The following is a 22,660-nucleotide window of genomic DNA, read 5'->3' as shown; positions in this document are numbered from 1 at the left end:
CTCCACCTAGTCCTGGGTCTTCCCCGAGGCCTCCTCCCAGCTGGACGTCCCTCCACCTAGTCCTGGGTCTTCCCTGAGACCTCCTCCCAGCTGGACGTCCCTCCACCCAAACTTCTCACCTTCAGTTCCTGCGTCATGGCGTTGAATAACGGCCAGAAAAGTGTTTTTTGTGTGTGTGTGTGTGTGTGTGTGTGTGCGTGTGTGTGTGTGTGTGTGTGTGTGTGTGAAGATGAACTGCTACCTCCTCTGTCAGCTCTAGCCACTGGAAAGAAATAAGAGGAGAAATCGGACCAATCGCAACAGCCGGTCAGTCTGTCGTCATGTTGCCTGAGCTCATTAATATTCATGAGCTGGGTAAAGGATGCGGTTAGCCAGGCTTTCATTGGCTACCTTTTAGCCAATCAGAGTCAAACAGCTTAGGTCATTGAATATTAATGAGAAGTATAACTTTCTATACCAACCTAGAATGGCTTTAAAAACAAGATAACAAGGCATTTTTTACACAAATGAAGGTTACATAGTCCATGGAAGAACTTCAGACATTACCACAAATTCATGAAATATGTGTGGAGGCGCACCTTTAAAGTCAGAAAGCCAACAGGAAACCAACAGTAGGACAGGAAAAAGGCAAGATATACTCTAAGAAGACAAGCTTTAGTCTGTTTTATCTGCATTGGAAATTGAGTTTCAGTATTTTATTGAAAGTAAGCAATAAATAATATTGTGATAAAAATAGTTTATAAGTACTCAGACTGTACATCATTGTTACAAGATCAAAGGATTCAATGGAAAGAGCGGGAATAAAAACAACAGCAACGTGATTTTGCATTTGTGCATAAAACGAGTAAATCACAAACAGAAAAAAAAAAGCCCATTTCTACTTTAGGCTTCGACTACACGTAGGGTGAACTAAAACTCTTCGGTTCCTTCTGGTTCGCCGTGAGAACCGACGGAGGAACCCGTGTTGGGTGCGTAGACGAGACAAACCGACGTAAATACAACGTTGGGGGGGGGGGGGGGGGGGGGGGGGGGGCGTGTTTCATAATAAATAAGAACAGAAGACAGAGAGGAGGTAAGAAAACAATAAGGCTTGATATGAAATCTTCGTACAAAGTGTTTAAAAAAAAAAAGGTTTTAGGGGGTGGATCGCACCGCCTTGGGGGGTATCTAGTCCCAGCGGGGGTCAACTGAGGCCTCGGTGAAGTTGGTCCATCGATTTTGGAAGGGAGGGGGGGGGGGGCTGGGTGTAGTAGGGTGGAGATGAGTGGAGAAGTTCCCGCATGCAAAGTGAACTAGAGATAACCTGGAATTCTGTTTTCACTTGCATCCAAAAAATAAGCCCTCTGGTTTTTTCCCTGTTTACGGGTTATATGGCTTTAATTCTTTAATTCAAGATTTTTTATTTTGGTTTTGCAGATATGGAAAATTTAGGATAAAAGGACAATATATTTATATATATATATATGTGTGTGTGTGTGTGTGACGGTGATGGATGACTCACAGTGTTGAGCAGTTTGTTGAAACAGCCTGACAACTTCAGCAGTTTGTCTGATATTCACTCATCCGTTGACCTAAGAGCTGCATTTACACTCAATCACAGGCAAGGAGCTACAAAAAGTACACCAGTTAAAAAAGGATATGAATTATGAATTCAGTTATATCACATGTCAAAGTCACTTAAGCGTGAATTCAATGATTAGAAATTAAATCAAAGAGAAGAAGAAGAAACAAAAACAACATACATCTGGTCAATAGAATCAGGATTATATAAAAAGATTAGATAAAATGTCTGTTGGTAGAAATATACAAACTCCAGACAATTAAAACTCCTTTAGTTACATACATCTTAGAGCTGAGCTTAATACGGGCAAAGTGGGGAAAGGTTTCTTTTAAAAAGTGGGTTGTGGGTTGATAAAAGGGGGATAGAAGCAACAAAAAGAAGAAGGATTACATAGTAATTCTAAAATCATGTATATGTCCCAAGGGTTTTACATAAATACAATAACAACTGTGGATGAATCTAGAAGGTTTCCACTTGGGATACTGAGATTGGTGAGTAAGGTCTTTCTCTGCGATGACAACACACTCAATAATAAAAACCATCTTTTTAGTGTGTTTGCACGTCGTTTCAGTTCATCATCCTGGTCTTGAAGGCAGGGAACTCCCCTTCATCTTCGGACCAGCGGTTACCTATAGAAATAATGAGGATAAACTGAGAAGGGGAGGAGAGAGAGAGATGAACGGACCCCAGGAGAGGAGAGGAGGAGAAGCAGGACAGAAGCCAGGGATGGGTGGATGGATGGATGGATGGATGGATGGGGGGGGGACAAAGGGAAAGAGAGGAGAGGCGTACGACATGCGTTATTAGAGCAGAGAACTCCAGCAGGAGAGAGAGAGAGAGAGAGAAGCAGGTCTGAAGTGAGGTACTAGTTTTAATGTCTGCCTTCATTAGGGCTGGACTATTCATCCCAAAAGTAATTAAAAAAAACTAAATTAAAAAACCTGAATCCCATTTTGTTTATTTTGTTCTTAACCCTTGTGCACAAAATTGAAAAACAACACATTTGTTGATGCATTTTATCGATGTTTTAACTTTTTCGTACGTTTTTTGCCCCATTTTGCAACACTTTTGACGCTTTTCCCCCCAATGTTTGTCACTTTTTTGACGTTTTCAACACTATGTAACACTAATTTATTAACTTTAGTTTTACAGTTATTTATTTTATTATTTATTTATTATTGGAATTTATGGTAAATAAACCTCATTTATAGGATATTATACCTAATGTTTGAGTTAGAAAAGCAGAAATTATGAATTATTGAGACTAAAATTAAAGGAATGGATGTTGATGATAATCACAGACTGGAATATAATAACTTTTTCTTATGTTTTTGTCCTTTTTTTTTAACACTTTTGACGCTTTTTCCCCCAAAGTTTGTCCCTTTTGACGTTCTCAACACAAGTCTAGTTAACTTCTCCTGGATATGAAAGTCAATATTTAAAAATCAGTTTTTTTCTACTCTATTTTTTAGGAAACTTGCATTTTAAAGTAAAATTAAAATGTAATTTTTTTTCCCACAAGGCTTCTTTATTTAAAGCAATGTGGGCTTTGAGTTCAATTGTTCCAAATATTCAATAAAGAACCATGAATAGTGTGTCACCTGTGTGTGTTTACGTCAGATATTTAAAACCACAAAGTTAAAGATATGCACTCCTTCCTCCAATAAATGAAAGAGTGCATCCTACCTTTTAATAGTTGCATTTAATATAATAATGCATATTTACAGTTGAAACATTGGACCCCAGTAAACAAAATAAAAAAATAAAAAAATATATTTCAATCATCATAATTGAGGTAAAGTGTTGTATTAATCCTGATTTGAGTTCACGTCATGTTGTCCAACCCTAGCTTCCGTTATGTCAGTGTTGGCGTGTGTGATCTTACCGTTGTGTGTTAACAGGAGTAGGTCCTGACTGTGGCAGTGTCCAGCCTCTGTATAGACTGACTTCCTGTGTTTCCATGTTGTAAAATCACATGCAAAGACATGCCGTTAGTCGCAGCATAATACACAAACAGCACAGCAGCAAAGCCATTCAAGAAGAAAGCTGATTTAGCGCTCGTCACAGATGTTCAACTTGAATAAGTAGCAGAAACGACAGAGCACTATTACACACACACACACACACACGTGCACACACACACACACTACTGACACTGGTTCCTCTGCTTACCGTCCATCGGGCTCCTCTTTGGCTGCGTGGAGGGAGATGCCGCGCTGCTAGCGGTCACTCGGAAGTTGGCGGGCAGGGTGTCAGACGCACCCAAGGACACCCCCCTCATGTCTTTGGGCCTGAACTTCTTTCTCCATGACGGGGCTCGGCGGAAGTTCTTATCGTCGTCCTGAAAGAAAGGTGGTCGTGAAAGAGGAGGGTGGAGAGAGGTGTGTAAAAGGTAACCGAGTGTTACCGCATGTCTGAAGTCCCTTTTAAACTCAGAGGTGTTGTGTGTGATGTGTGTGTGTGTGTGTGTGTGGCCAGCTCCCGGATACAACACCTATAAAATGTCCGACTGACGCATGTGTGAGAATTCAAAGCAAGCGAGTTGACAGGTTGATGATGTTTGTATCAATCTGCACTTAATGGGAATAAAACAAAAATCCAAAAGGCAAAAAAACAACCACAGAAGGGTGAATTAAACGAACACGCCACCAAAGATATCTAACTGTAGAGACGTCGAGATTCGGGAACTACTGTCAGTGAGGGCTGACGCTGAAATCATCTCGACAATATCAAGGCACGGCAAGAGACTCTGTCCTTTGTGACCAAATTACAAAGCGGCTCGTTGACCGCGGTGTGATCCGCGTCATCTCCTTTCGCCACCAACGGCCTGAATAAAACAGAGTATTTCCAGGAAGGGAAAACGTATCTGAGATGGACAATCTCCTGTTGTGTGCTACATGTGTGAAAGGGAATCTCCGGACATGTCTGGGTCTGATTCTCAGAGTTTACGTGAGAAAACGTTGTTTTCTTACCTCTTCCATTCTCCGTTCTGTGCCAATGGCCAGCAAGCTGTTGTATTCACGCTCAAGAGCTGCTCTGGCCTAGAAGAGAGGAACAAGAGGGGGAGAATTCACATATTTACCTCTGAATTAATCGTGGAGACTAACTCACATTTTCTCATGTATGTGTGTGGGGATATGAGCTTTCTGGTTGTTGGTGAAACAGCCGACCAGCAGGGTACCTGTGTGTTCTGCGTGGGGATCTGGAGCAGGAGGGCCAGGGTGTTGTGATCGAAGGTTTCGTCGAGGGCGAGCAGCGCTCCGTGGACGCCGCTCTCGTAAAGGTTGCTGCTGTACTCTTTCAGCCCGATGGCCTGAATCCAGCTGATCACACGCTCATTGCTCCACACCAGCACGTCTGAGGGGACACAGACAGAAATCCAGCTTAAGTGTCATTCAGAGAAGTAGGGCTGTCCTCAACTAAAGAAGTGCTTAAGTCTATTACTCTTATGATTTTGTTGACCAATTGATTAGTTAATTTAGTCCAGAGATCTGTAAAACTGAGTTTCCTCAAAAAGAATCAGGCGAAAGCAGCACTTTAAATCTTGTGTTTACCAGAGATGTGCTCATAAGTCATTCAGTATGAAAAGGCATTAAAAGAATTTACTATCTTAGTCCAATAAGACCAAAAAGAGACAAATTCACTAAGTAATTCGTAGAAAACATAAGGTTGAGGGCCCTATCTTGCACCCGGCACATTCCAAAGCCCGACACAAGCGTCTTTGCTGGTTTAAGACCGACGCAGTTATCAGTTTCCCGTCCAGCGCCCACGCTTTTAAACAGCAAATGCACCTGCGCCCATCTTTGCACCCGTGGGCGTGCTGGTCTCACAGGGAGGTGTGTTCAGGTGAATTCTTGACGTATTGCTATCTTGAGGCAGTGGGAAGTGATGAACAAAAACCTGGTCTAAAGTCAACAACGCAGCATTTCATTGTTATCTTAACAGTGCATTAGTAAAATGCGCCTAGGCTTATGCACAGTGTGCGTACACTAGGCTTATTACACACAGCAGCACACAATCATGCAAAGATTACAAAAAAAAATGTAATGGTGTAAATCTGCCATCCTAATAGCAATGCACCAAAGTACAAACTCACCTGGCTTTTACAGGGAATGGGAGATGACACTCTGATTGGTTGATTGCATGCTAAGTCCAAAACACACCTATTACTAATGAAGACACTTAGTACAACCTTTTTAAACCATGTGCTGGGTGCATGCCCCCTTTTTTCCACCGTAAAACTAGCAAAGGTGGATTTGGACACGCCCTAAACGCACCTGCGCCAGGTGCTTCACGCCGTGCGCTTAGATCGTTAAAATAGGGCCCTGTGTCTTATAATGTAATTTAAAGGGATGCTTCACGGATTAGCATAAAGTTTTGTATCAGTAGAAACCCTGTAGTATTTTCAAATGGCCGTGCTTCCCTCCCTCATGTCCCCGAGACCAGAGATCTCTGTGTTGTGGATCTGGAAAAAAGCTTCTGATGACGCAAAAATCTTCATTTAGTGTCATTGGAGGCCCAGAGGCTGTGGACTAAAAGCCAGCTAGTTCCACATGTTTTCAACCAGCCCAAAGGGGGCTGGGCTCTTTATCTGAAGCGAGTCGAGTGTCAGCCGTCTTATAGCTAAGCTATGCAAACATGTGCATTCAAACTACCTCACATGTACCACCGGGATACACAGGTACAGATCGGAGAACATGCCTGCTAGCCTTCCGAGCTGATGCTTAACACGGACATCGTGAGTCTTGCGGTGCTGTAAATCCTCGTAAAACAGGATTATCATCTCGTGCATGCGCACACATCAGGTAACGACAGCTCCCCCCATCCTCACAAGCATGAATTCCACCAATCACTGGCATTACTGCGGGATGGTGGGATTGTTCAGGATTGTGGGTAATGAAGTGCTTATCCAAGACATCGCAAACAAAAGACATTACTCAAAATAATGTTGGTGCCCCATGAACTTTCTGCAGACTAGATGACGCTTTGTCATGTGGTGGGTCATGTGGTAGGTCATGTGGTAGGTCATGTGGTAGGTCATGTGGTAGCTGGTTTAAGTCAACCATAGATGATTACAATTTGATGGCTCATACTCCAGTTGTCAATGGAGAAACTGCATTGTATTTTAACTTTAAAGAGAGAAAGAAGTGGGTATCGGGCCCATGTGTCACTAAATCTCTGTAATTGAATTGTGCTTACTAATCAGCCGGGTGTGTGTTACCTTGAAGTTCCAGCTGACAGTCTTGCCTTCTCCTCTCCAGCTCCTTCCTGTCGTAGTTGAGCCTCCTCAGACACATCACTCCACACTGAAAACTGTTCCTGTTGCACAGACACAAACACAGTCGTTTATTTGGATCCCCATCAGTTGTTACTTTGGCAAAATCTACTCTAATCTCTAATCTTTCTTTACATTAGCACTTCCCAATGTAGCATGGCCCTTTTTTTAACAGTTTTTGGTCAACAATCGAGGTCTATGGCACAAGGGAATGAGACAAACAGAGCTTTGGATATACAGACAATACTAGTTATGTGGGATAAATGTAGAGTTAATGTTTGTCTCTTCAGGGCATTCATTAAGGATAAAAAGATGAAATAACACTTGTGTTATCCTTTAGTTGTTGGGATTTACCTGTGGAAGCTATCCACCATTTTGAGCTGTCCCCTAAGGTCTTTCTTGGTGAGGTGGTCGAGCATGCGGGCGTCCACCAGGGACTCCATGAAGTAGGAGCGGTACTGTGGCAGACCCAGGCTGGGCAGCCACTCGTTACCGATCCACTCGTGGTTCATGTCGCCGTACGCCAACGTCTACCGACAAGAAAAAGAGAGATGGCTTAGCAAGGATGTATGAGAGTGAGTTAAAAAGATGGAAAAGAGACTAATTTCTAATCCAGGATAGTATAAAAAATATGTTTTTCTACATCTAATTTTTAAAAATACAAATTATAACCCCATCTTATCTACTTTACATTGGCTTCCCACCAATTTCAGGATTGATTTGTTCAGACGTATAGAGCCTTGCATGGTCAGGCCCCGGTGTGTATGTCTGACCTGCTCCACCATCGTATTACCAGAAGGTCACTGACTAGTCTTACTGTAAGTTTAAGTAATTAAACTTTATTTAGACAAGACAGACAAGAAGGGTCACAAAGTGCTTTACAGTAAAAACAAATAAAACAGCAACAGATAAAATACTGAGCCACATTGCTAGTTAAAAGCTTGTCTAATAAAAGAGGTGTCTTGAGGTGTTTTTTAAAGGTTTCCACAGAATCCAAAGCTCTCAAAGCTAAAGGGAAAAAGGACCAGAGCTTTGGAGCCACCACAGACAAGGCTCAATCACCTCTGGTTTTAAAACGTGTTCTGGGACCAGGTCTCGGTCCGAAGACCTCAGAGAGCGACCAGAAGTGTGTGTGTTCAATAGATCCTGGATGTAAGCGGGAGCTTGACCATGCACGGCTCTGTAAGTAGTGATTCAAATATTAAAATGCACCGTGCCTTTGAGGTGGCGGCTCCCACACTGTGGAACCACCTTCTTAAATGCTCTGTGGTCTCTGTGGACGCTTTTTAAAAAAGCAGCTGAAGATTTACAGACATATTTGAACAGGCTTGTGGAATTTAGTGTTTATTATGTTTTATAGCTTTATGATTTATATTTATCTCTAACAGTTTAACTCTTGTGAAGCACTTTGTAACTTTGTTCTGTACAAAAATGCTATATTAAATAAACGTATTATAATATATATAAATTATTTAGATGGAACTACTGAGTTGCTTAAAAAAACTGTATAGCAAAATAATTTTAAAAACTAACACATGTGTTGAGGTTTTAGAATCTCTGGAAGTTATTTATTAATTTTAAATACTTTCAATTAGTCTCAAACCAACTTTATAGATGGTAACAGGGAGAGGATCTTCTGGGGGGTAGAACCCAGTCCCCCATCTCAAGTGCACTGCATTGCCAGGGGTAGATTGGGCCAATGTTTTTAAAAAATTGATTTGTTTTGTACAATGATGATTACTTTAGGCTGCTGAAAGTGATGGGAGTCCAAGGACAGGTATAAGACAAGCCGCCAGGTCACTGTCAGAGGCTGCTGAGTGAAGCAGGATCTGGCTTTGGTTGAAAAGAAAGGACCCCAACTAAGGACGGGTATCTACCATCAGTCTGTAGGGAGTTGGGTTGGGAACTGGAGGGTCGCTAGTTCAAGTCCCCGTATGGACCAAAGTATGGAGTGTGGACTGGTAACTGAGAGATGCCAGTTTACCTCCCGGGTACTGCCAAGGTGCTCTCAAGCAAGGCACCAAACCCCCCCTTAAAAACTCAGGGCGCCTGCACAGCAGTCTGGCATCTCTCCATTAGTGCATGTATAGGACCTGAGCATGTGTGTGTGTATTTCAGGCCTGTGTGTAGTGTACTGTGTAACAATACACATTTATTTATTATCATTAAAAGCCGAGGGTACCTACGGCGTAGATTTAATGCAGAACCCTAAATCAAGCTTAACAAACAACAACCCCCACAGTTGTATTTAGTGTGAATATAAGTTCAAATAGTTCTGCTTGACCACACTAAAGGGGAAAATGTAAATGGACCACTCCAAACATGCTTGTTGTAACTGCCCCGTGTTAAAAATGATGTGGAAATAAATACAGAGGAACAACTGTGTCCTCTCTTGTATGAGATACTTATAGAGAACCAAGGCTGACTAAAAGATGGTGTTAAGAACAGCAGAGTTCAGAAGGTTTATAGGAGTACAGGTGGGGTTTTTGGGGGAATGTGTGCAAACCTGGGCCCAGCTACCCTCGTCATCCTCCTGGTGTTAGCAGGGTTAGAGTGAGCATGATGAGAAGAACAGAAAGGAAGGGGTTAGTGAGGCAGCAGTGCTGGTTAGAGCAGCTTCATGTGGAAAATATAAGTCAAAGTGAAATAATAACAAGCAAGACAAATAAACGTTAAAACATCAAATAGGAAATGAAGATGGCAACAAAACTATGTCATCACTGAGTGCTAGGTAAGACTTTTAGACACCACAATACTGCACTATACTATATGTACTATATGTTATACTATACTAATACTGCACTATACTATATATTATACTAAACTAATATTGCACTAAGTTCAACCTACACAACTGGTTTATTTACATTTTAGCATGTTATTTAAGCAGTTGCACATTTTGTTTTCCCATCCTACATATATATGCAAATATTTGTTCTTATATTTTATTCCTATTATTATTATTTCATGTATATTGTATGTATCTATTTTATCCTAGTATCTCATTTATATTCTGTGTTGTCTATCTATCTATCTGTCTATCAATCACAAACTCCTGTATTACGGATTATTACTATTATGTAATTGTCTTTTTTTTTTACTATCAATAAATCTCGTAAATATACTTCTGAAAATCAATTGAAAACTGTAGTTTACAAACAGAAGTGTTTTTGCTTTAGGCAGATCAAAGTTAATTCATTAAATTAATCAAAAAAAATCAATCAAAAAAGCATTCACAAAATAAAAGATTTTGCACTAAAGCAGCCCACAATGGTTTTAATACGACAAGATATATTGGAGTGAGAAGTTACCTCGGGAAAAGGTAATAAGGCAAAAGTGGACAAATGTATATTGTCTCGCTGTATATCACCTAGGCCTAATAAACTGGTCCAGAAAAAGACATAAACGGTTAGGAGGGACAGTGGGAAGAAGTCTTTCATGCTGATTCACACTTGTTCTTCTGCCATTTTAGATACCTTGTTCTGGTAGAAACTGCAGTAAACTTGGGTAGATGTCTTTCTAAGTAATTATACAGCAGTATCACACATACACTCAAAACACCAACTAATGTTAAAGCAGAGACACACGTACAGTGTGTATGGTCTCAAGGAAGAGACAAGAAAACTAGAAGAAACTATGAATACCGACACAGGGGAAAGAAAAATAAACCACAAAGAATAAGGCCTTGTTTCAAGTTGCCTAGCGAGACTGCTTTAAGCCAGATTAATAATAGAGTGATCAACGAAACTCAAGTGTCAAACTTTAATAAATGCAGTTTACATAGTGAAGTCTGGTCCTGAAGGCAACTTGGAACGAGTCTCGACAGTCACCATCACAATAGCATGAAGCCACCAGTGCCCAGCCAATCAGGGGAGACTAACCGTGGGAGGTGTGGCTGCCAAACTTTCCATTTCTTCATGTGTGACCCAAACGTTTCCAGTGGTCTGATCATTCACCACCCCCCAATTAAAAGTGAGAGAAGTTTTTAAAGAGAGAACAGTGATGGAGGACAGAAAAAGAGAGCGGAATGGAGAGATCAAAAAAGCTTTGTTCATGTATTGTTATCAATGTTTGCAACATAATCAAGTTCCCATCATGAGTACACGATAAGTAAATAAGTAATTAAAATGTTATTGTAAGAAATAAATGGCATGCTCAAGAATATGTAGACAGAAAGCTTAAAGGCAAAATCAAGACTTTGGATAGGCAAAGTGTCTCAATATTAGTATGAAGTTGAAACACATGTGTGAGTGTTAACTGCAGAACACACGGACCCAACAGAAAGCATAAAGTACCGTTCTAGATGTTGGCGGGGCAGACGGGCTGGTGAGAGACATGATTTCCTGGATGGCCAGACGAAGTTTCAGACGATGTAACGGGTTGCTGATCCCAATCTCTCTCTGGATCTCCGTGTCCGATAGCGCTGACATGATGGCTCCGCTCTTCACGTTGGCCCGGCATGCAGCCACGTACCAGGCTGGCATGCCCACCCACAGCTGAAGAACAAGAAGAAGAAGAGGGCAAACAAAAACCAGTGCCATTAGTCAACATGCTGATGGGCTAGTTACTGGTTTGACTGGTTTTCAGATCGGTTGTGTCTGTGTCGTACCTCCAGCCAAACTACCACCGTTGGTCCGTCCCACTGGGCGAATGGCAGGCCCTGCATGCGAGCCTCTTCCAGTAATTCATGCCTGAGACACAAAATATAGATATTCAAGCAAATATCCAAAGTGTTCACCTGCCAAAAAACCCCACAAACATAGCCATACACCCAAATCCATCATAAACTCTATAAAAGTATGCACCCTATCAAACGTCACCTTTAGAAGAGAGATGCACACGACCCCAGAGACATGCATTCTCAAAACAGAGAGCAGGAGTTTGAGAGAAAACAAAGAAACCCAGGAAGACTCAAACAGAGACATACTCATCTGGAAAACCTTTGACAGAATGGCATTATATGAAAGTATAACAGTCCTGTTCAAGCTTTTGACTGTTAAGCCTCTGGAAGATGACTGGATTCAGGACCGAGGAACTTCATTAGTCAGAAGTCAAAATAGTTTTCTCCCAGAACCAGTGCTTTGAGAGTCCACTTAGAAAATGACTTTAGTATGGATGCATTCCTCTACGACTGTAGGGGACTTAACATGCATAAAGGGAAGTATATAGGGCAGGAAAACTCTATATTCTGTACATCCACTTCATGCACAGTCTCAGTTTGTGATGAAGGAACAATGCAATTTAGTAGAGAATCCCTGAAAGAGTTTTAGGGATATTGAAAGGCAGCTTCTAATTTAGTTTCTCTAAAAACAAGTCTCAACTAATGCTATAAAATAGAGGAAGTGGTTGTACTTGGCCACTAGATGGGGCTATATATCACTGATAAGGACAAGCTCATCCTCTGTTGGGCAGATCTGCCATTATTAAAAGATGTTATTAGTCCAAAAGCATGTTCTTAACTAACAACTTAGCTTCAAATAAATTTGGAGGACAGTCACAGCAACACAGGGATTGTCCTAATAAAGTGTATCATATGAGTCAAACTTGTGTACAAGAGAACTCACAAAAAGGCAACTATTTGGTTCAATTATTTCCAATATCTTTCCTTTAGTTGTAGTGCATAACTTCATGCTCCAACAGAAAAACTGCAAGAGGAAAATGTGTCACTCACTAAAAATCAGCACACACACACACATTGCTGTTAGTTAAGCTCCTCTGTGGAAAGCAGGGTAAAGAGCAGCATGGAAAAGCCATCAGACATTGGAGGGGACAGTTGTTTGGGGTCCTCGGAGTTATTGGTGAGGTCAACTTGAAGCCAAGAGAGGAAAGAAGATAAGGCAAAGCAAAAGCAATATGAACCAACTTACCCTGTCATTGGACTACACATGGAATGAGAAGGGGATGATAAAAAAAAGGAGAGGGAGGTTGATGAAACAATAAATAGAAAGAATGAACCGATACTGATTTAAGCATGAAGGCAAAACAACAGTTACAGTGTTTGCAATATGTTTGCACAAAACTAAGAATGAAGGGGGGAAAAAATATAAAATAGTTATGCGAGATAACTGCAGTGGAAACGGCTGGGTGTGGAATGGAAAGAAGAAGAGCTGATGGGAGTAAGCGTGAGCCGGGTGGAGGGGAGTGATGAGCATGTGAGCCCGAACTGGACTGCAGCAGGACCACAACGGCAACAACATAACACTCATGGATGTTATTAACAGTGTTCACCAATAAAAGGCACCCCAGTATTTCACCTATAATTGTTGATTTTTTTTTTTAATGCCGAAAGTAACGACAAATATACATGTCTTCCCCCTCTCCATGTTCATTCTGCAGTAAAACAAACGCTGTGAGTCACTGAATGAGGCAACGAGTGTGTAGTTGGTTCACATCTGTAGCAGCAGGACACTCAAGTGTGTTATCTAAACTGCTAGAGTCAGTTGAACAGGTGAAGAGAAGATAACGTTTTTGGTGACATTAGCCTATCGGACGTCTTGCATTGCCAGATTTATCTCCACAGCGTTGACTGATTCTGTGTTTTGTAGCTGAGCTAGATCAGAGACTATCTGGTTTAAACAGATTGGTGATGACCCTTTGCCCTTGTTGTTGTTCTTGATGTTTGCGGAAAGTGACGTAATGTAGCACGTTTAGTGAAGTGAGCACTGCGTGGGACTCTGTTTTAAAAAGTAGCCTATTAAATGCTACATTGCTTGTAAGAAAGCAATGGGAGTAACAGGTGAACATTCTTTAAAAGTGACATTTATGTTGTTGTGAAGTCAGGTTTATGTGGATTGCAAAAAGTAGCCGATAAATACTTAAAAGTGGCCCTGCCACACAAAACAATTTTTACTTGCATTTTGTTTTGTTTTTATATGCGAGGTCCATATGTGTTATGTGGTGAATGTGAAGATGAACTGCTGCTTCCTCTGCCATTGGCTGTTAGCCACTCAGAGTCAAGCAGCTAAGCTTGTTGAATATTAAGGAGAACTGGCACAAATCAAGCGGAGTCTTCCTGCCTTCTATACCACGCTAGAACGGCTTGAAACAAGGTAAGCTAGGAATCCATGGTAGAACTTCAGACATTACCACAAAGTAATGAAATCCGTGCACCTTTAAAGAAACTTTAAAGTGTTAAGTTCAGAATGGAATTTAGTGTGGTGGTATGAGCACTACCCCCCCCCCCCCCACCATCTGACAGGCTAAAGCAGTCAACCTAGGGGAAACACTACATCCTGTATAGTACGGTGGTCATCATCTTAAAACGCTTTCATTCTCAGTCTATATAAATTGTGGAGACGGCAGCGGGCACTTACTTTTTCTGCAGCTTCCGGTTCTTCTCTGCAGGGCCTCCCAGGGTGCCCATTCCTAAGCCATCCTTAGGAGAGCTCTCTGCCTCAGGAGTGCCAGCTAGGAACATAAACACACACCTTGTTCAGAGAACTGAAAGGAGCAGCAGATACCGATAGTGTGGAATTGCATGACGTTAACATAAACATGCGCTGTGCTGATATAACAACCCTGCTCCTAGTGCCTGACCTTGGCTGGGGGAGTCTTTGCCGGGAATGCTGGGTCGGCCCTTCTCCTTCTTCCCGAAGAGGCGTCCAATTGAAGACTTGATGCTCTTCTTCTTGGCTGCTTTGTTGAGCGAGTCCTGGCTGCTGTTACTACTGCTAGGGTTACTACCCTGGCCGTCCTGCAGGCCAGCCAGACTACGACAGCAAAGGTTAAGTGATTAATAGGGCTGATAGATAGATAGATAGATAGATAGATAGATAGATAGATAGATGTTTATTGATCCAAGAAAAATGGGAAATTCCACTGTTACAGCAGCAAAATCAGTGACAAAGTACAGAATATAAATATAAATGAATACTAGGAAAAATATACATACATACATACATACATACAATATACATGAAATAATAATATGAATAAAATAAAAGAACCAATATTCGAATATGTACAGGATGGGAAAACAGAAATATCCTACCAATACTGTGACTTTGATTTGGGTTCCTGAACGATCCTTTGATACAAATTTTATAAAATCCATTTTACTTAAAAGAAATAACAAAATGACGGCACAAATCTTATTTTTTCCAACTACTACTACATGTGCCACCTCTAACGCAGAGTTTTTCCTGCACGTCTCTGAGATGTATAACGTTAGACAGCCAATCACACGCATTATTACATCTTGGTAGAAGCATGCAGCGCTGATGAGATTTGCTCTTTGGGTATTGAAATTTGGTATTGAATAACAAGGCATTTTTTCACTACTCAATACTAAGGAGTCTATTTGGTATTGAATTCCATGATAAGGTAGAGAGAATCGAAAGACAAATTGTGAACAGGGAGACAGACTGAAGAGGTAAGAAAAAGATTCCAGCTCCTCCGGGCGACAGGCACAGGACTTACCCTCGAATGTCTCTGATGTCCTCATGGCTGGCAGCATGCCCTGCCTCCCTGTTCAGGCGCATGGAGCGTGGAGTGGTGGGCGGCGACGTCTCACATCGAATAGTGGCCTTGTCATCCTGAGCAGACTGCATAACAGTGAGAGAGACGTTAAAGAGTGAGATCTTTCTCAATGTCACTCTGTACAGGAGTGAGGCAAAGACATGATGAAAGCTGCTTTATTAAAGTTACACTATACATTTTTTGTGCACTAAGCAACCACACTCCCAGTGGTCCGTGACCAGTCCACACATGCTGTATATCAATATGAGACAGCTAACTGTAAATAATACGCTTTAGCAGGATTATATGTAGGACTGCATCTAACGTCATTGTTGATTTATCTGTTGGTTAACCGATTAGTTGTCTGGTCTATAAAATGTCAGAAAATGGTCCCTAATGATTTTGTTGCAACACCTTTATATGTTCAGGAATGGGATTTTGATTGTGAGTGTTATGAGGAGTTTAAATTTGCACAGGACAGTACACTGTAGGAGGGGATGAAGAACCTAATTCTGAAAATTGTTGATTCCACTTGGGGGCTCGGCCCAGTAAAGCAAGTCTCTAGTTTACCTTCCTGCGGTGCTTGCGCAGGTCACTAGGCTGAAGCATGGCAAAAAAGGAGAGAGGAGAAAAGCAGTTAGTGAGACGCACAACAGACCGGCGGCGGAAAACAAGCCGTGCACAAACAAACAACAGCAGAAAATGCGAATACGATTTAACAACACACAGACACACACACAGTGGAGACCCAGATAAATAGTCAGTTTAGTTGTACAGTGAATGCGTGCAGTTCTTGGGAAAATAAAGTCTGCAGGAGCATCAGCCACCCGAGCAGGAGACACTGCAAAACAACCACGCCGAAGGTTGGGTCAGGGTGGACGGATGGGTGCAGCCCAGCTCAAGGAAATCAGAGGGAGGAGAGGAATCAAAGCCTAGGAGAAACCTATCTGAATAATTGAAGTTTAAGTAGTAGTAGTAGTAGTAGTAGTAGTAGTAGGCAAGCAGCACTTCTGCAAGTGCATCTGATTAACACCAGAGTGCTGAAATCCCTCTCTCGGCTCTAAACCAGTTAGTTTTAACGTTATCGGACTGGTTTTGCTTTATGTAACATACCTGACTTTATGAACCAGAGCTGTTCTAGTCATATTTTCCACTGAGCACGTAAAGGGGGGGGGGGGTGTTATTTCCCCGCTGCATTCCTCACAGGCCTGGCATTAGCAGAGCAAATAAACCATCAGCGTGCCACATTTCTACGGGTGTTTTTCGTGCCCTCGAGGAGGAAAATACCTAATCACTCATTTCCTTTTCTCAACTGTCACACCGAGGCCAGGGCAAGGAAAAGATTAGTGAGCTATAAAAGGAAAACAGGAAGGGGAAATTGAGGGGGTGATGAGAGTTTACTTAATCATCCAAAAATGTTCCTTTTCTTCTAGTGTTCTCTGATTTAGGAATTAAGACTTTTTGACTAGTTTCACTCATGCTTTAACAACAGATGTGATAGTTTAACAAGATTAAAAACAGAACTGTGTAAAGGCTGACATGGCTGACAGTCGTTTTTCAGGCGTTATCTGCCAAAGATAAAGCAGCACTCCTTTCATGTCTGTGATGCTTTACAGCCCTCATTCGATAAACTTCTTGAACTGTTTAAATTCCTTAAATTCCTCACTCAGCAGAACAGTGCGCCAGCTCTTCACTACAACAGTTGAATTAGATGACTTAGTGTTTTAAAACAATAACTTCATCAAATATTACACATTGCAAACATAAAGGGAGCTTCTTAAACCTTAGTTATTTCCTGCAATTGCAAGATAACGAATTCCTGAACAGACTGACGGATGAGTCAACAGCTCAGTATTATACTGTGGTGAATCAGAACCTACAGTTAAATCAAAAGGCAGACCGGTCGTTATATACAGTGTGCTCTTAATGTGACACGGTAGGGGGATGTGCAATTATCTGAATTGTAATTGTGATATTTATTTTGGCTCCTAAAAAAAATAAAAAAAAATCACAAAAAAAATGTAATCGAGACAAACAACAATTTTGCACATGACGTTTTGTAATTAAACTCTTCTGTCTTGTGTTCTGAATGAAAAAAAGTAACATGAAAAGTATTAAGGTACATTTCATAGATCAAGGTGTTTTAACTGTCCAACTTTTGTTTTGTTTTAGGTTCAATTAATGCAACATCTATCCAAAAATGTATGAGTAATCATGGTAAATAATCGTGATTTCAACATTAAATATGATTCTTTACATAACTGAACAGCCCTATGACACGGCTCTACAAGTTGGAGCAAATGTTAACTTGTTTTTCTCAATTGTTATATATTATTGCAGTATAGTGCACAGCAAGATAACGGTTATGTAGGCCCCAAGAGAGCATCACCTAATACAGAATAACATATCGGTGGCAGCCTGTTACACTGAACTGTGGTCGAAAGAAAGGCCGTCCTGTGTGCAGACTGGAGCTCCAGGTGTAACACAGGTGAGCAGCAATAGCTCACAGGTGCTGCAGGGGTGTGTGCTCTCCAGTTTCTAATTTTGGTGACTGATTAAATGTGTGTTCAAATATTCACTAGAATACAAGACCAAGACTGGTCTGAGCGTCCCCTCTTCAGGTATTACTCCACTTTCACAGATCCTAAATTAATCAAATGATGCCTTTTTGTCTACCACCTAAATAACCTATGAAGCACTATTTTCACTACGTAGTCTATCACAGATGAACCTGCCAGTATTGGAGAACTGACAAAACTGGAGAATTTGTTATCTGTAGCCATTGAAAGTCACCCTACAAACCCCAAACAATGTAATTCTTCTCACTCATTACATAATATAACTTGCTTTAGAAAACTTTACTAAATCAGGTTATCTGATGTTACAAATAAGAAGAACTAGTTTGTTTCACAAACAAGGTCCTTCTGCACGACAAATGCGTAACCGCAGTTATTCTCGGAGCAAAGTGATGAAACAATGGAGGAGAAAGTATCTACTGGAGATGTCAAAAGGCACAGAATGGAGAGGAAGAAGCAGACTGCACCCACCCGGGGAGGGAGGGAAGGGAGCTGTGGAAAGATCTGCAGGTACCTGAAAGTATGGGGCACAGTTAGAGGCTTGAGGGGGGGGAATGAAGCCAGTTGCACCATAGGGCAGGTAAGTTACTGTCTGCTGGGAGAGGGAGCTCTGGATGATGTAGGGGTCATAGCAATAGTGCTACGAGCAAGGGGCAGTTACATATGCACATGTTACACACTCTTAAAGATACACACAAAATATTAGTACACTAACCAGACTGTTTGAGAGGAGACAGCATAAATACACAAAATCAGCATGGAAAGGCAGTTTCAAAGCTTAAATGGAAGAACATGCCCTGGACATGGTGATTCGGTCCATACTTGTGTTAACTAAATGTGGCATTTCAGAATGTAAGTAAATAAAATGGGGTATTCGGTGCAGTTTTATGATCCTGGTTTGGGAACGTTGAAAAGTAAAGAAAGTTTTACCAAGGTCATGACACCCATGCGGTCCATTTCTCTGTTGGGGCTGCGGGAAACGCGTCTGGGGGTGGAGTGGCCGGAGCCTGGGGGAGAGTCGCCCAACGACGAGCCCGCACAAAGTGACGGGGGGATGGAGCTCATGGAGCGGAAACGTCCTCCCAGGCTATCGCCGCTGCCCACCCTGCACTCAATCTCCTCTGCCCGGATGGCTGTGCTCTCCTTCTCCTCCTGGATCATTCTGCAACGATGAAGGAAGGTGTAGGTGACGCAAAATAACACACTGGACATGTTGATGGACAATGATAAGGATACATCGGTCAGGCATTGCCAGCTTTATCTTCACAGCGCTGTGGAGGAAGGACTGGCTACACCAGATGCATTCTGGGATAGGAGAAAAACTCTCTGGGTTGTTAGCATTTCTTTAAATACAATCGTCTTGGGCGGCACTAAGCTCCGGACGCAGCGGCGGTGGCTCAGCAGAATAGTCTCGGGAAGGAACATTTTCCCCTCGCTAAAGAAAACGCCTCATACAATATTAGATGAAGAGAACTGTTCAAACAATACAGCGACCTAAACTATTTAAATTAGCTGATACATCAGGTAATTCGCTCTTACCAGTGTATCTCTGTGTGTACTTCCTCCGCAGTAATCCCACCAACCTGTCCTAAAACATCCCAGTTGGAAGAATGCCATCAACATCTTTTTTGTATGTCTTTACAAGCATTCCCCGAAAGAACGAAGCAGGCCCTTTTCTTCTAAACTTGACATTTTCAGCGAGTAGCTTGTTAGCTCGATCATTGTTGTTGTTCTCCTAAGCTAACGAAGTTGGAGAACGGCAACACACAGATAACAGAAGCGGAGAGACATTCAGGCACTAATCCTGGAAATGTGCTTCTGTGGATTCAGACTAAGGTTACATGAAACAAGGTTCTGTGTTCTTGTTCCGGTAGCTGTGTGGCTGCTGGTACCTAATTTCATTGTTGATAGCGTCCAGCTGCTCCTGCAGCATTAAGGCGAGGGTCTGTGCGTCCGCCTGGCCACCAGGCGACAGCAGGTCCACCGAGCTGAAGATCGTTTCTCTGTCCTCCTCCAGGTCCGACGCGTCCATGTCACTCTCAAAGGCCTGGGCCACGTTCGCCAGCACGTTGGCCTGCTGCATGCGCTCCCACTCCTGCTCGTTCAAGGTCTGCACCTGGATTCAATCATACAGGTGTAAAACAGGAGAGCGGAAAATGGAGGGAGAGATAAGGATCCCAAGAGTAAATCAGATATTGAAAGCAGGGAAAAGGATATTGTTGGGAGAACGGGAGAAAAAGACAGTGAAAAAAGGAGGTTAGGATGCTTGAATATTTATTAATGCACCACAGACACAAGTAACGGTCACGGTTATCTCCACCACACTGACTTACATGTCGCTGATGTCCAGAGAGGATGCAGACAGAAAGAAATGGAGAAGAATAAAGTCATCAAAAAAACTGAAACAGGTAGAAGAAAGTAGGAAAAAGGCACATAATACAAACAACACACGTCACAAGGAAGACAACACAAAAATAATATAAAGAAAAGCTTCCAGTAAATTCACTTATTTAAAATGGAGGAAAGATCCCAAGAAAAACTTCATTATTTACTTTGCAACTTGTTGAACAAGTTATCCGAATTTGCCAATCTTCTTTTCAAATGTACTAAACCTAGATACACACCAAGTTGTCACTGTCATTGGATTAGATGCTCATTGGTTATGCTAAAATCTCAGCCTAAGTCCCGTGGACACGCAGATGTTTTCTAATGTTAGGAAGTAAGTTAATTCAATGGTCGATCGGCCAAAAGCCTGATGCAATCCTTTAATATCCAGAGAGAAAATATAATGTTTAGTATTCACCTCAATTTCAATATGAATATTGCATGCAAACATTTAATAACAAAACACCATCACATGAGGTGGGAGCTCACCTTGGACGGCTCGTCCCGCAGCGCTGCGATCCGTCCCTTTTGAGGCCGTCTCAGCACTAGAGCGCTGCCGTAATGGTCCGAGTTACTGTCCATCATCGAGGAAGCCGACACTGGGTACCTGAAATCTGGAGTGCTGCCTAGCTGAGACCGCCTGGTGGTGGTGGTGGTGGGGGGGGGGGGGGGGGGGGGGGGGGGGGGGGGGGGGGGGGGGGGGGGGGGGGGGGGGGGGGGGGGGGGGGGACACATAACAACCAGTCAGATGGACTCCAAGAAGTTAGAGGATGAAACTAAGGTTGCTAAGTTATGGAAAAGAAAATCAAAGTGACAATTAGTTTGGTATAATACCAAACTAATCGTAAATAAATATTGGTATATTGTAGGTATATTTTGGTATATTGAAATCACGATTATGTAACACAGTTACTCGTTGACTTTCAGGAAAGATGTTGCAGTTATTGAACTTAAAAAAACACCTTGAACTGTGATATTTCCCTCCCGTTTGACGTTCTTTTTTCATTTAGAACAAAAGACATAACAAATGAGAATATAATGTGCAAAAACCTCTTTTTCAATAAATCTGTTTTTGTGATCGTAAAGTTTAGATTGATTGTAGATGAAACTGAACTCTCGCAGTTAACTGGCTTACCCATGTAGTAAGGAGTTGCTCCTGCTTCTTCCCTGCTCGTTCTCTGCCCTCATGGTCTCAATCTGGATCAGGAGTTGCTCCTACAGGACAGGACGTTTACAGGAATAGTGGATTTCCAATGGTGGAGATACAAAGTCTGCAACCAACATCACTAGAGCAACTCCAATATAAAGAGCAACACATTATCAGAAGCCGCAGACACAGGGGACGAATCTAATGTTAAACTTACCTTTTCATGGTGAGACTCCTCTATCAACTTCTTTGTGTGCTCCAGTTCTCTTATCAGGGCATTCTGAAAAGAAAAATAAGCCGACTGAGAAACTATCCATAAACCCTGACATATGATGTGATTACCACCTAGTCATGGGACACACATGGTGAGCGGATGAACAACATATATTGATTATGGCAAAGATTGTACTATGAGTTAGTGACCTTATCCTCCAGAGCAGACATCCTCTCTTTGAGGTGAAGCTGGAGTCTCTCGTTGGACTCCGAGAGGAGCTTGTCAACCGTCTCTGACAGGCGCTTGTTGTGCTCCTCGTTCATCTTTTCTCGCTGCCGTGCCTATACAAACACAAAAGCAGCATTTTTATAAGAAGGTTCACGTGCTGAGATGGTCCTAATGGCAGTAAAACTGTAAGGAGTAAGCCAAGTGCGGTGACAGATTTCCCCTATTCCTTACCTATTCCTTATATGTCCGTGAAGCACTAAATCAGTTGTATTGTAATGTCTGTGCTAGATGCCTGGCTGTTTGCGCGTGGCTGCCAGGGTTTATCCCGGGGTCCGGGTATGGGAGATGAACCATTGGCGGCCCAGGCCCTCACTATCAGGGCGGCTATAGGTGAGCAGGTGCAAACAGCTGGGTGCTTGGGGTTTGTGCTGTTACGTGATGTGTTGGTTTGTGTAATGTGGTCTCAACTTTGTGAAAGGTTAAGGTAATATATATAAGTATATAGTGCATTTGCTGCATGACTGTGTTACTCACACTATGTAGTTCTTTAAAAAAATACTGGGATTGCAAATTAGCTTATTGGTTAGAAACCTTTTATGCAACACATCTACACATATTGTTGTTATGGCCTTGACTGTAATAAGCATGTATGTAATAAGGTGCGCTGCATTGTCCCTGGGAAATAAATTGATTAAAAAAATATATACCCTGAGCAGTTCCTGGTTCTTCTCCTCCAGTTGAGCCTCCAGCTGCTTCAGTCTCTCCTCCACATTGCCATGGCGTTCTTCAGCCTGGATAGGGGGGGGGGGGGGGGGGG

At 42.1% G+C, this 22,660-nt stretch overlaps 1 protein-coding gene across 22 annotated transcripts in view; it reads right to left on the bottom strand.

The window, feature by feature from the left end:
- Positions 1-22,660, bottom strand: part of ppfia1 (PTPRF interacting protein alpha 1) — a 66,778-nt gene that overhangs the window by 18,404 nt on the left and 25,714 nt on the right. For 2 of the 22 annotated variants that reach the window (XR_004654563.1, XR_004654627.1), the window contains 22 exons: positions 22,551-22,634; positions 21,825-21,956; positions 21,619-21,681; positions 21,390-21,469; positions 20,744-20,894; positions 19,762-19,985; positions 18,800-19,031; positions 15,864-15,893; positions 15,255-15,379; positions 14,373-14,545; positions 14,150-14,243; positions 12,704-12,715; positions 11,446-11,527; positions 11,132-11,332; positions 10,718-10,780; positions 9,343-9,369; positions 7,191-7,366; positions 6,783-6,880; positions 4,743-4,918; positions 4,534-4,602; positions 3,734-3,902; positions 1,485-2,190 (listed from right to left, as the gene is read on the bottom strand). Coding sequence is in view for 1 of the 22 variants with exons in the window: in XM_034856501.1 (XP_034712392.1) it covers positions 2,129-2,190; positions 3,734-3,902; positions 4,534-4,602; positions 4,743-4,918; positions 6,783-6,880; positions 7,191-7,366; positions 9,343-9,369; positions 10,718-10,780; positions 11,132-11,332; positions 11,446-11,527; positions 12,704-12,715; positions 14,150-14,243; positions 14,373-14,545; positions 15,255-15,379; positions 15,864-15,893; positions 18,800-19,031; positions 19,762-19,985; positions 20,203-20,208; positions 20,744-20,894; positions 21,390-21,469; positions 21,619-21,681; positions 21,825-21,956; positions 22,551-22,634 (2,529 nt within the window). In the remaining 21 variants the exon portion in view is untranslated. Of the gene's footprint in view, positions 1-1,482; positions 2,213-3,446; positions 3,512-3,733; positions 3,903-4,533; positions 4,603-4,742; positions 4,919-6,782; positions 6,881-7,190; positions 7,367-9,342; positions 9,370-10,717; positions 10,781-11,131; positions 11,333-11,445; positions 11,528-12,703; positions 12,716-14,149; positions 14,244-14,372; positions 14,546-15,254; positions 15,380-15,863; positions 15,894-18,799; positions 19,032-19,761; positions 19,986-20,202; positions 20,209-20,743; positions 20,895-21,389; positions 21,470-21,618; positions 21,682-21,824; positions 21,957-22,550; positions 22,635-22,660 lie in introns of those variants that run through there. The other 20 variants (XR_004654571.1, XR_004654697.1, XR_004654579.1 and 17 more) reach the window with 17 other exon arrangements.

This window comes from Etheostoma cragini, chromosome 1 (assembly GCF_013103735.1).
Source record: "Etheostoma cragini isolate CJK2018 chromosome 1, CSU_Ecrag_1.0, whole genome shotgun sequence".
Classification (NCBI taxonomy): Eukaryota; Metazoa; Chordata; class Actinopteri; order Perciformes; family Percidae; genus Etheostoma; species Etheostoma cragini.
This window is presented reverse-complemented; position numbering and strand designations above follow the sequence as displayed.